This window comes from Protomyctophum bolini (assembly GCF_963924005.1).
Source record: "Protomyctophum bolini genome assembly, chromosome: 4".
NCBI lineage: Eukaryota > Metazoa > Chordata > Actinopteri > Myctophiformes > Myctophidae > Protomyctophum > Protomyctophum bolini.
The window spans coordinates 42,927,789-42,941,959 of NC_137865.1; the positions used below are offsets into that span (position 1 = coordinate 42,927,789).

Here is a 14,171-nt window from a genome sequence, read left to right on the forward strand (position 1 = left end):
TACAACAACAGGCAGCAGGTGGAGGACATGCGTTGCAGAACATTGATTGATTCCATGTTGTCGTTGACCTCGCTTTACACGGGGGGGGGGGCACGTACATTTCATTTTAAAACAAACATTAAAGGTATTTTAAATAATGTGTACTCTACCGATGTAGATTGATTGACATAATGATCACACCAATAAATATAGGCCTATAGCTACATGTAAAATAATTAAATAAAACAACCTGGCTTGCTCAGTGAAGCTGAATCAATCTATGGCATCAATCTATGGCACCAACTGATTGGTAGTGCATGAAGTTATTAATTCATTTTATATATATATTTTTTAAACCTTTATTGCCATTAATAATCAGGCAATTAAGATTCAAGATTCAATACTTGACAGAGTTGATTGGAATTTGTTTCAGTGCTCAAAAAACAGACATTCAGTACAAATAGACACATATTCACATCACATATTCAGACAGTAGAAAAAGATACAAAAGTAAACATCATATGAGAGAGACCTTACAATGCAAAGAAGATGAATACCAAATTAAAGCTGAATACATAAAAATGAAGTTATAAGCTTTGTAAAATAGCACACCAACACACACTGCTATAGCCTATACATGTTCTTCCACTTATATTTCTCTTTGCATTAGAGGGGAACTTTCCTCCCTGTGCAGTCGTATAGGTGAGTCATTGTATAGGTGACTTCACATAGCTCGGAGGAGCTATGTGAAGCACTGTCAAAGTGGGATCAGGGCACCCGGACACACCCCCGGGGTCCTTGAGGGGGTTCCAGCCTCCAGGAGGTCATATAAAAAATAGAAGTCTGCACACTGTACCTTTTGTAAAGCTCTCACCACTGCCACCAGTCAAGGCTGTATTATATTTTTTATATATATTTTTTTATCCCACGATTTTGTAACCCATTTTTCACCCCTGTGTCAATCATCTAATCTGTGTCCAAGTTGCTCCTTTGCACCTGACAGGGAGGAGTTTCCCTGGTTGGACGTAGCGCGTGGAAGGAACACGTTATTCCAACCAGTTCCTTTCGCCTCCATCAGGCCAGGGGGAGGCAGTTTAGAGACCAGGATTACTGCATGTTTTTTTGTGAGGGTACCTACCTACCCTAGGGGACACGGGGAGAACATGCAAAGGCTGTATTATAGATTAACGTTTTGACACAGAGTTGCCATCAGAATGATTCTGATTCTGATGGAGACTCTGTGTTTAAACGTTAATCTATAATACTAATACAGCTATAACGTTAATCTATAATACAGCCTTGACTGGGAGTGTTATAAAGACTTCTATTTTTGTATATTGCTATATTGATAACCACTGTTGGTCTGACTCCTGCACCTACCATCCAGCAGATGTGCCAGTTGTTATCTCCCCCAGGTCCCCACTCCAGAACTTGGAGGGACATACAGGGGATGAACTTTTCTAGATGACCTCTTTAATTGGTGCCACACCATAAAAAAAAATATTCTGTGTGTCAATGTGTAATTTGCATTAACATGATTCCTGATCCCAGGATGTTGGCCAGGAAGGGCCTGCTCCTTGACGGTTTCCTGTTAACCCGTTTGGCGGAGAGCGCCCAGGAGAACCGCTTCCGCTCGCGCTCACAGCGAGCTCGCTTCATCACCAAGAGTGGCTCCTGTAATGTGGCACACAAGAACATCAGAGAACAGGTAACCCCCAAACCTCACCATGCATGGAACCATAGCTAACCCTAACCTCCTGCACTGCTACAACACAAGTGTCCACCAGGTGGTGCTTTTAGTTACTCTACATTCATTTTGTTAAACACCACTTGAACACTGGACTAATTACAGGTCCATACACTCTGGGGGGAAGGGGGTGGATCAGTGAACTCATGTCCACATTTTCCTCTGATGTCTTGTGTGAGGGGACACACCAGTATGTGCTGTTCATTTGATATACCAGTCTACATGCAACATGCAACTCCACCTCCCCTGCATTTCAACACGCAGCCTATATGAGAGGACAACCGCAACCGATGAAGATTCTGTGTCGAAACGTTAATCTATAATAAAGCCTTTGACTGGGAGCTTTACAAAGATACAGTGTACAGACTTCTATTTTTATATTGCCTTATCCACTGTTAACTTTGTCCTGCACCGCCACCTGGCATCCAGCCAGTTCTATTCTTTCTCTTATATCTATTGTTCCCTCTTTGGATTGCAGTTTATCAATCATGTCCCTTCGGTCACTCTCAAATCTGAGTCTCAATATGATCTTGTTTCTCCATTACCTCAGTGCGAATACATGACTTGGTTCTCCGTCTTTAGTAACGTACCACAAGTGGTCATCAAGCATGCCCTGATGCTGCTGCATTTTGGTGAAGAACCTGGCTTGCTTTTCTCTCACTAAAGCTTGCAATGAAGCCACTAGATGAATTGTGTTGCCATAATCCACGCCAGTGGCAGTGAAGGACACTCAACGTGACAGCCATTTGTTCAGCAGTAATAGCTTTTCTCTCAGTTGACCTAGCTTTTTAATTACATGGTTTTTCTATAGCCTCGAAGGTCCGCATCTGTAATTCTCCTCATGAGTTGAAGCACATGGATTGCTGTTCTTCTGTGTGATTAGTGATAATCACACTCAATGCTGCTAAAACATAATCTCTTGCGTCAATACATGTTTCCTCTAAGTGCAATAGGGGCTTGTGCAATAACAGAGCATGTATGGTTGTGTGTATTTGTTGTATTTTTGTTTCAGCTTATTTATATATTTTTTAGCTTTATTATATTATTTTAGTGATTTGATGCACCGATCGGTTGGCACTGTTAATTTAGTTTGTTACAATGACAATAAAGATCTATTCTATTCTGTTCAGTAGTACAGTGGAACACTCCAAATGCAGTAAACCCATTGACTTTGACACCTGATCCTCTGGAGGGCAGGTTTCACCCAAATGCTTTAGCATAAATTACACTCCTTTTATCGTTTGAAGATACAGTAAGTGCTGTTCTTCGGTATTTGTTAAAATGTTGCCCAACAAACAAAAAAAACAAAACGCCTGGGTCCGCGAGGCTATAATTTAAATGTTGATCGTGTACAAATGTAACCACGGATAACGTATAACATGTGCACTGTATTGTTCTGTATGTAGATGTCTGACCTTGTGCTATATTTCCGGTGTGTCACACAGGGCCGGTTCCTGCAGGATGTCTTCACCACCATGGTGGACCTGAAGTGGCAGCACTCACTGCTGATCTTCACCTCTGCCTTCCTGTGTTCCTGGATACTGTTCGCCATGGTCTGGTGGTTGATGGCCTTTGCTCACGGTGACCTGGAAGCCCCCCGGGACCCCAATGGGCCCCCGGCCCCTGAACCCTGTGTCACTGCAATTCACTCCTTCACCTCCGCCTTCCTGTTTTCTATAGAGGTCCAGGTAATACTACTGTTACTACTGCTGCTGTCTAGTCTACTGCCAATTATAATTACACTTTACACAATTCATGGTCCAGGTAATAGTAACACTGCTGTTGCTGCTGCTGCTACTACTAGACTACTGTTCATACTAGTACTAGTTCATAGTAGTACTATTATTGGTTGGGAATTGAATTTGAATACAAACATTAATCATGTTACCAAGATTGACTTACAAATATTGCGTAAATTAGAGCCTATTATGCCTTTGTTTTCTCTCAGCTTGATTTCTGCAATTACGGCAGCCAGAGTTTCAACTAAAACTATGATGAGAGAACATATTACTCCAGTTTTAGCTTCACTACATTGGCTCCTGGTTGTGTTTAGGATTGATTGCCAAAAGGGTTGTTCCAAAAGACTTTGGAACAACAAAAGGGCTCTGCCCGGGAATATCAGGCTATGCTCCTGCTCATATGGGGTTAAATAATCTGTTGAGGGGCTAGACTATGCCATGCCTTAAAAGTTAAAAGTAATCAATACAATCTTGAAATAAATTCTAAAATGAATACAGTAGGTGACTAACGGTCCGATTGGTGTAACGTGCTCTGCTCTTTTGATTATAGTTAACAGTCTGACTGCTAGCTCAGCTGCATTCTTCACTAACTGTAGATTTTCTTAAATACTACAGTTACTAGAGCTTCTACTACTACACTCTCTTCAGGCTACTGTCCTATCAAATAAAAAAGGGACAAATTAATGTTACAAGAAAATCCTTCATCATGCATACAGCATTAATCCCAAATGTGCCATTAAATTAAACCATGTAGTGCTCTGTGTCTCCAGGTAACGATTGGTTTTGGTGGTCGGATGGTGACAGAGGAGTGTCCGATGGCCATCGTCGTCCTGATCATCCAGAACATCTTGGGTCTAATCATCAATGCCGTCATGCTTGGCTGTGTGTTCATGAAGACGGCTCAGGCTAACCGACGTGCCGAGACGCTCATCTTCTCCCGGAACGCTGTCATCGCTCCGCGAAACGGACGACCAACGTTCATGTTTCGAGTTGGAGACCTGAGAAAGAGCATGATCATCTCTGCTACAATACAACTACAGGTAAACACAAAAGATACCATCTTAACTTGGCAAAACATTTCCACCGTAACTAGAAACAGCTAGTAGCCTACAGGTAGTTTAGAAAATGTTGGCATATGCGTCAATGAAGCTTTGAAGCTGTATTAACAACTCTGAAGCTGCGTTAGTCATTCTGAAGCTGATAGTAACATTGAATCTGTGATGTTCTCTGCAGTTGTCTGTCTCTGACGTAAGCGTGTGTACCGAATACAGTATGAAGTTATGTAAATTGTGTAACTCTAAAGTGTCTGTAAAGTTGGTGAGTAAATCTAACTTTGTGCATGTAACTATAGCTGTCCTGACCCCTTATCCATCATGTATACATTATGGATAATTAGTGTGGACTTAGACTGTTATTCGTCTCAACTGCTCAATTATATATATTGCATCTTCCTACCTCCACAACTGCTTGCCTAGAAATGTCCCAAACCGCCCTCTTAGGTCCTCAAATGCTGGCCTGCTCGAGGTGCCCGCACTTTTTACGTCCTCATGGCACCACTGCTGTAAATAACACTAGAATTGTGTCTGTGTAACTAATGTTGTGTGTATAACGCAATTTGATCTCGCCCCTCCTTGTGTGTGTAACAGTGTGCGTCGTTGTAAAGTCTCTAAAGTTCAGAAGCTGTGTTGTTGTCGGTACTACAGGTGATTCGCCGTACGGTGACATCAGAGGGGGAGGTCGTCCCGGTGTGTCAGCTGGACATCCAGGTGGAGAATCCTCTCCGTAGCAACGGCATCTTCCTGGTGTCACCTTTAATCATAAGTCACACCATCGAAAGAGGAAGCCCTCTGTACGAAGTCTCTGCCAACTCCCTACCCTCTGAAGACATTGAGATCATAGTCATACTGGAAGGTACACTACACTCGTTATTATTATTATTATAACAATATTAGTATCATCATTGTCATTATACTGGAAGGTAAACATGATAAGATTATATTAAAAGGATAGATACAGTGTAACAGTTTTAACAGTTTTACCACTGAGGCCGTTAGTGCTGATTGGCCCGGTGGGTGTGGTTGATTGACACGTGGCCGTGTGTTGTGATTGATTGACAGTGGATTGATCAGCATTTGTTTGATTGAAAGGTGTGGTGGAGACGACCGGCATCACCATGCAGGCTCGGACGTCCTACACGCCGGACGAGATCCTGTGGGGTCGTCGCTTCGTGTCCATCCTCACGGAGGAAGATGGCCGCTACTCGGTGGACTACAGTAAGTTCGGGAACACCGTGGCGGTGCGCATGCCCGCGCTCAGCGCCAAGGAGCTCGACCAAATACGGGGAGTGCAGCACGACATGGGCGGAGAAGGCTCGTGTCCGCAGGGCTGGGGACTGGTCAGAGCTGGCAGGGGCGGCTTCCGCAAAGGAGGCAGGGTCCAATGTGACGCATCGGCCTCCCAGCCCTGGTACGCCCAGCCCCACACAGAGAAAGTGCAGGTGGTAGAGCCGACAAAGACGGACAATGGACGGAAGAAGAAGAAGGTGCAGCTGGAGGTGATTGGCCGGCAGATTGAGGAGGATGAGGAGGAGGAGGTGTGGCCTGGAGATATTAGTGAATGATATGCTACAATATTTGGTTAGGTGGATTTGCAGGCAATTTGTTGAGGTATACTTGCCTGGTAGTCAAGTAAGATCATTGGAGACAAACAATTGCAACTTCAGGACATATACAACCGCTCCATAATCAAAAAAGCAATTCAGATTTACAATGATTCTACCCATCCTCTTCACTCTGAATTTGACTTGTTGGCATCGGGCAGGAGGCTTAGGGCAAAATTGACTAAAAAGAAGTGTTACAAAACTTTGTTTGTGCCAACTGCTGTGGACATTTTAAATATATATATTTTAAATAGTCTAATCCCCACTGCTCATGATCACTGTTGCTGTGTTAATTAATGTGAATGCATTTTATATAGTATTTAAATGCACCTGTGTATTTTTTGCAATGTTTTATTGTTGTGCCAAAGATGAATTTCCATTTTATGTCAATTTAATGGACAATACAGTTTCTTTATCTTTATCTTAAGTAATATCTACAATGTGAATTCCTGGATATGAAATGTTCTGCAACGTTCTGAAGTGGTCCCAGACTCCCAGCAATGCTTAAAGGGGGATGTCAGGTTTCCAGTTCAGGTTTAGGTGTGTGAGTGTGAAAGCATTGACCAGTGGCACAGCCATGGCCCCATGGTTCCACGTGTCGTTTAGCCTCTGTGAGTGTGACGTATTTCATTCTGGCCCTGCTGAGCTTGTAGGCGAGTTGTTCAGTTTATGGGCAGGTTAGGTTTGTTCCCTCTACTTGGATTGGTGAGAGGTTTCAGATCTTCAGCATCATCAGCTCGAAATCAAATACATAGATCAGAAAATAAGTACAATGACTAGTAGCATAATCTGTCTGATGTTGATGAGGAAAGGTTCTCATCAATTTGTTTGTAAACTTGGCACCAGCAGATTACCGGAAATTACGGTATATTGCGGTTTATTATTCCAATTTTTATTTTGTTTGAATAACAGAAGACCCCACAGTTAGGCATAAGAATGGTTTATGCATCTTACTAGCATGGAAATATCGATGAATTGTCCATCTGAAAGACCCCCCACCCCCTATATTGAAAATGGAATTGATGCATTCCCCTCCTATGCCCTTTCCCCATTTTCCACTGCCCTGGTTTTATAGTTATATAGTGGAATAAAATAACATTTACTTTGGACTTCTTGCTTCACTGTGTGGTTTTGTCTGGGGTCTCCCAATTTTGGTCACAACAACAAAGCCTTTTATTTGGCTTATTTCATTGTTCACACTACTGTGTAACATAATGGTTCGTTATAATACTGGTGCAGGGGAAGGCAGCTCTTATAGTACCTAATACCTACTGTAAATGATCCAAAAACCACAAAAGTTTTTGTGTTATGTTCAGTTTCCAGAAACTTCACATGTATATATATTTTTCTGTCTGTGTCTCTTCTCAGTTTCATTCTAGTCCAATAACAACTCATTACCAAAATACTAAAACCAGCATGGGATTTTTTTTATTTTCAAAGTATTCCCTTAAAATGTAAAATCAATCTCACAATGATGTCTACTGATGTTTCTCACCATCCGCTGAGTGTTTTGGAAATGCAGTAATACATCATTCAACATTTAGACCAGGTTGAGGGTAAATACATTTAATTTTTCCTTGTGTTTACTATTCAACTTATAATAGCTAATATAACAACAACAATATTGATACAATAAAACTAGCTTTAGTTCAGGTTAAAGAAATAATTCAGCAGTCGCGCTACAAACTGAAATACCTTGGTGTTGGTTAAGACCAAGTGGTTAGTTGTAACCAATAACCTGAGTGAGGAGAGGACCTAGTGGAGACCAGGCATTAGTTCTAATAGTCAGCCAAGCCAGTGGTTCTCGAAGTGCGGTCCGGGGACCCCTAAAGGTCCTTGAGGGGGCTCCAGGGGGTCCTCATCTAGTTAAGGAACCCTTAAGGCCTATTCATACTCCAGGTTTAGGTCAACTACAACATCACGTCACGCCGCGGTGGTAAGCGCTTCACCGCCCCTCCAAACACATCTCTCTGTTTTATCTAACCGGTGGTCATGCAGTGTCACCTTATCACCTAAAACTGGAGTATGAATAGGCCTTCACCGGTCTAACTCAGAGAGTGTACAAATGGGACACATTTGTACCCACTCTGAGTTATGGGTCGTCTGTGCATGCCAAACTGGGGGGTCCTTGAGAAGTTTGAGAACCACTGAGCAAGACCAAAGGTCTGGTCTACGACCTCTGACCCCACAACAACGCCACCGTTGACCCCAGGACAGCCAGGGTGGCTGTGGACGTTGACGCCGCCAGGGATGCGGCGTTGCCCGTGTTACACAGGCTACTGCTGCAGCATCTGTAGGTGAAGCCGGAGATGGCGGGAAACATCTGAGTCAGACGAGAGTTGTCGCAGTCTGTGTATCGTATGCACTGACGGATGGTCTTACCACCTACAACAACAACAACAACAGCAGCATGAGAAACAACGGTAGTTCTCAAACATGTTATGTTCATGTCAAATATCCCAAAATTATTATATTAGGCAGCAGTGGACCAAAGAAAAATGTACAAAAATCCATAATTATGCCATTCGCCACTATATCTATCTGTGCTTTATTGCTGGTCATGTGTAGTTTTTTAATAAATTGATGATAATCATTAAAATATCGTGTAGGCCGTCCTTAAGTCGCACTCAACCTTGGCCTGTGTTACACAAGTCATTCTCCCCTCCATAATGAACTGGGCCTTTAGTGACATCACCAACAGGATTGATTGATTGATTGATTGATTGAAAATTGTATTTCAAAACCGCTCTCAAAGGGTACCAATTCGAAACTGGCCCCCGTAAAATCTGAATAATAATATTAATAATATTAATAATATTAATAATAATATTAATAATAAACAATCCCAGCCTTTAGCACTGACTGTAAATAAGGACAGTACGAGTTTTAAAAGTGATTAAAAGTGTCATGAATGAATGGACTCCAGGCCAGCTGACGTCACTTAAATCAATGAGGGTTCAGGGCTTGAGGACATTGGAACGCCCACGGCGCCCAGCCACTGAAGTGGTTTGCTACTACGTAAACAATTACGTCACTTCAAAACAAAGGTGTTGGGATTACCAGGTTATGTGAAACAGGTGAATTCTACAGGAAGGTGAAAATGGGCAGAGAAAACTAAACAGAAAAGTAGGCTAGAGGGTCTATCTTAACCCCAAATGTTCAGAGGCTGGTGCGGGAAAATGTTTCAAACTAACAAAGTCGTTTTGCCACTGAAAAGAGTGTTGTTGTCGCTCTTTAGTTTAGGTAGCGGACGGTGCTAGAACTAAAACTAGTGGCACTGCTGCTGAAGAATGGGATGCAAATTAATATGTAGGACTACCAAGCGTTTCCCACCTGTTGCTATTTCTTCCTACAACGCCTGTGGCTGCTGCTCACCCACTGACTGCTTCTCAACACTGTCAACTGTCAAGTGACTGTCAAGTTGCATGATGCGAGCGAAGCTTTATTTTCCACATTCAAATGGACAGCCAGGGCCCAGGGACAACATCGTCCGCTCATTCAATAAGGTATGGGACACGTCGTTTATTATTCTATTCTATTCTATTGTGCGTTGGGTGCAGCTGCAGTCTGCCAGTTTCTGTACTGTGCGTCTTTACGCAGTGCCAGTGCCATCATGCTCATGTTGGTGTGTGCGCCATGCAGTGCCTGTGCGTTACAGTGCTTGTGTTGTTTGGCCGCTGTGCCAGTGTGCTCTTTTTGTCTGCGTACTGCGTGTGAATGTGGTTGTAAGAAAGATGAAGACAGAGTTTAACTACCGTATTCGATTTGGCCGTAGGCTATTTGGTGAATGGTGATGCGTAAAGCCATACGCTCATATCATATGATGTCTGATGTCAGAGTTCAGTTACAGTTAGTTATGGTGCCTGACTCCTGAGGGAGGAGCAGCCAGTTGTTGGCGGTCCTGCTTTTGCGCAGATGTTGGCGTTTCTCTCCAAGTATGGAAGCTGTAGTAGGCTATATTACCTGTTGCCTACGTGTAACAATTGTAGGCCTATGTATGTAGGCAATGAGTAGATGATTTGATAGACAAGTGAGCTGCGAGCACTATATGATATTAAACTTGGATTGCGTGTGGCTGTGACTGGATCACTGTGGAGCTAGCAGCTAGGCCACTAAATTCCTATCATGTATGGATGAATAATAATAATTAGCATGGATTATTATACACGTAGGCCTACTACTATTTTAAATGGGACTATACTAGTCAGCTCAGGATGCAAGCAGGAGCAACCATGCAGAACTAGTATTAACTAAAATCATACTGACCACGATACTGAAATCATACTGACCATGACACTGAAATCATACTGACCATGACACTGAAATCATACTGACCATGACACTGAAATCATACTGACCATGACACTGAAATCATACTGACCATGACACTGAAATCATACTGACCATGATACTGAAATCATACTGACCATGACACTGAAATCATACTGACCATGACACTGACATCATACTGACCATGACACTGAAATCATACTGACCATGACACTGAAATCATACTGACCATGACACTGAAATCATACTGACCATGACACTGAAATCATACTGACCATGACACTGAAATCATACTGACCATGATGCTGAAATCATACTGACCATGACACTGAAATCATACTGACCATGACACTGAAATCATACTGACCATGATGTTGAAATCATCCTGACTGATTGATTGATTGATTGATTGAAGTATTTGAATGCCACAGACGAAAAACAGGGGTCAGGACAACGAGGCCTTTTCGTGGAGGGGTCAGAATGAAATTTGGATTTAGACAGTTTTTCGTCTGTGGTACTCATTTATTAACAGTTTGGAGTATTACAGTACATTTCAATCACAACTCAATACAAAACTGTTAACTGTGGACGACGCCATAAAGCATTACACTTGTTTACATGATTTCACTGAAATCATACTGACCACGATACTGAAATCATACTGACCATGATACTGAAATCATACTGACCATGACACTGAAATCATACTGACCATGATACTGAAATCATACTGACCATGACACTGAAATCATACTGACCATGACACTGAAATCATACTGACCATGATACTGAAATCATACTGACCATGACACTGAAATCATACTGACCATGACACTGAAATCATACTGACCATGACACTGAAATCATACTGACCATGATACTGAAATCATACTGACCATGACACTGAAATCATACTGACCATGACACTGACATCATACTGACCATGACACTGAAATCATACTGACCATGACACTGAAATCATACTGACCATGACACTGAAATCATACTGACCATGACACTGAAATCATACTGACCATGACACTGAAATCATACTGACCATGATGCTGAAATCATACTGACCATGACACTGAAATCATACTGACCATGACACTGAAATCATACTGACCATGATGTTGAAATCATCCTGACTGATTGATTGATTGATTGATTGAAGTATTTGAATGCCACAGACGAAAAACAGGGGTCAGGACAACGAGGCCTTTTCGTGGAGGGGTCAGAATGAAATTTGGATTTAGACAGTTTTTCGTCTGTGGTACTCATTTATTAACAGTTTGGAGAATTACAGTACATTTCAAGCACAACTCAATACAAAACTGTTAACTGTGGACGACGCCATAAAGCATTACACTTGTTTACAATAGGGTACACCATTTTCAATTCATCGTAACATTTAGAGACGTACGGTACAAATATACACTTCTATATAGCCAAAAGGATAAATCATCATAGAGGAGGTAAAAAAGGGGGAAAACATATGGGGCTCCATCTTGTGCCACCCTTATCCCTTATCCCTAAACGTATTTGCCATTTTTTTACTATTTTGATTTTTTTTTTAAATAGTTCAACTAGCCGATCTACATCGAGACATTGTGAGCTTGTAGATCGGCTATTTGAACTATTTTAAAAGGTTTTTTAAAATAGGGTTAAGGGGTGGCACAAGATATAGCCCCATACAGTGAGGGGAAAACGGGTGGGTGACCATGATAGTGAAATGACGCTGACAATGACATGACAATGATGACATCACATGATACTGACCATGATACTGACCATGCATGACTAACCATGACACTGACGTAATACTGACCATGTCTAACCATGACACTGACGTGATACTGACCATGACTAACCATGACACTGACGTGATACTGACCATGACTCACCATGACACTGACATGATACTGACCATGACTCACCATGACACTGACATATTACTGACCATGACTCACCATGACACTGACATAATACTGACCATGACTAATCATGACACTGACCATGAGATTGACTGTGATACTGATGATGTCAGTATCAAAACTGTAAGGATAACAGCAGAATAGGCCAATGGCTCATTTATACTCTACGACAAGAGCATAAATCAGGATTAACACACCTCTCTCGCTCAGGGAAATACAGGAGTCTTCATAGGTACACTCCTGGACGTTCTCACAGCGACCCGTGTAATCAGAACATTTATAACAGCGGAGCGCCGCACCTGGAAAATACAAACACAAACCGGTGTCTGATGAGGAACTGAAGCATGAACCACAGTCATAGATAGGAGGTTAACCACTTGAACCCCAGCGGCCATATTCTGCACGGAGCATTAGCCAAAAAAGTATTTCTATATTTTTAGAAGTTTGTACTTCTGCTCCAATACATTTGAGAGTTAGTTTTACTCCACAACAATTATTTGAAAGCTTATAACTACTAGTTACTTAAATGATGATGTTTTATAGGTTAATCTACCGGCAGCACATAAAGTAGACTACTGTCATTAAAATCATCCCATAACTACCAGCTGCAGCATTAATGTGAAGAGCACAATAATTATGCTAATTCAGAGGACTGCTCTAAGATCATATACAAAAATAAACTAAATCATCATCAAACATCCAAACACATCAAACGTCAAGTAAAACATTTCTATAACTTCTGGTAAAGCTTGTATGCTCTTGGGAGGAATGACATCTGGTGCCTTTTTGTGTGACTCACAGGTTGTGTGAGTAATATCTGTATTTCTTAAATCGTAGCGATTTGTGTTTTGTAGACAAGCTCTGGATCATTAGACTGGTTCCTTCTTTCAGTAGTCGATTGAATTCTGCTACTAGTAAACACATTCAGTACTTCTCACTGTTACTACTACTATCACTATAATAATATGACAGAATATCTGTTCAGGTGGAATATTGTAGTACTGGAGATATAAACTCACCTGAAGCAAACATCCCCCAAAATATCATCAAAAGTCCTAGACGGCGCTTCATCTCCTCAGCTTTCCCCTCTCTTTAAAAAAATAATGACAAAATAGAATTCAAATAAAGTCGGAGGCAGGCCAGCTCTCTCCACAGCAGGCAGGGTTTGGTTAGACAGCAAATATCTGTGTGTGTGTGTGTGTGAGACTGACTGACTGGGACAGAATCTGTCTGTAGTCAGATAGACGGATAAACAGACAGACAGTTTTTAGACAGAAAGACTTTGTCCATCGGGCTACAAAAGGCCCCTGTCCCCCCCACTCCTTCTGCCCTCGGAACACACTGGAACAATCATTTGGCAGCAGCAGCCAGAGCAAAGCTGGGTTATAGTAGGCCTACTCACGTTTATTTATGTTATTTCCTCTGAATAAGCCCCCTGTAACAACATTTTAGATGGTCATTCAAAATATGCAAATAGCCTATGTGCTAAATATGTAGACGCTATCTATTCTAGACGTGCTTTCATTTCAGATTATGTTCCAGCTGTTTGTGTGATTCTCTCATCCAGAGACTTCCAACAAGTGCAACAGTAGAATATCGGTAGAACAGCATTATCATCTAATAATGAGGACCACAATCATATATATATGCAGTAGTTTACACACAATATTCATCTGATCCATGGAGATTTTAGTTGTCATCTACACGTTATTCTATTCCAAGCTATTTGCCATGTCTGTGTGACCGCAAAATATAAACTGTATATATTCTTTCACTCAGGAGGTAAGGCTGTACCCTACCCCTGTTTTTAGGACTCGAACTAC

General features: G+C 41.8%; 2 protein-coding genes across 2 annotated transcripts; one reads left to right on the forward strand and one right to left on the reverse strand.

The window, feature by feature from the left end:
- Positions 1–1,531: 1,531 nt before the first annotated feature.
- On the forward strand, positions 1,532–6,085 carry kcnj11l (potassium inwardly rectifying channel subfamily J member 11, like; the record flags this gene model as incomplete). Its single annotated transcript, XM_080762241.1, has 5 exons — positions 1,532–1,687; positions 3,172–3,414; positions 4,236–4,505; positions 5,169–5,376; positions 5,613–6,085. The coding sequence occupies 5 exons, from the start codon at positions 1,532–1,534 to the stop codon at positions 6,083–6,085; spliced, it is 1,350 nt and encodes a 449-aa protein (XP_080618367.1).
- A 1,712-nt stretch (positions 6,086–7,797) lies between these two features.
- Positions 7,798–13,501, reverse strand: cd59b (CD59 molecule (CD59 blood group) b). The gene is made up of 3 exons (XM_080760888.1): positions 13,368–13,501; positions 12,546–12,647; positions 7,798–8,509 (listed from the first exon to the last, which is right to left on the reverse strand). Exons 1-3 carry the CDS (start codon positions 13,417–13,419, stop codon positions 8,295–8,297), a joined length of 369 nt encoding a protein of 122 aa, XP_080617014.1. The 5' UTR covers positions 13,420–13,501; the 3' UTR covers positions 7,798–8,294.
- Positions 13,502–14,171: the final 670 nt, after the last annotated feature.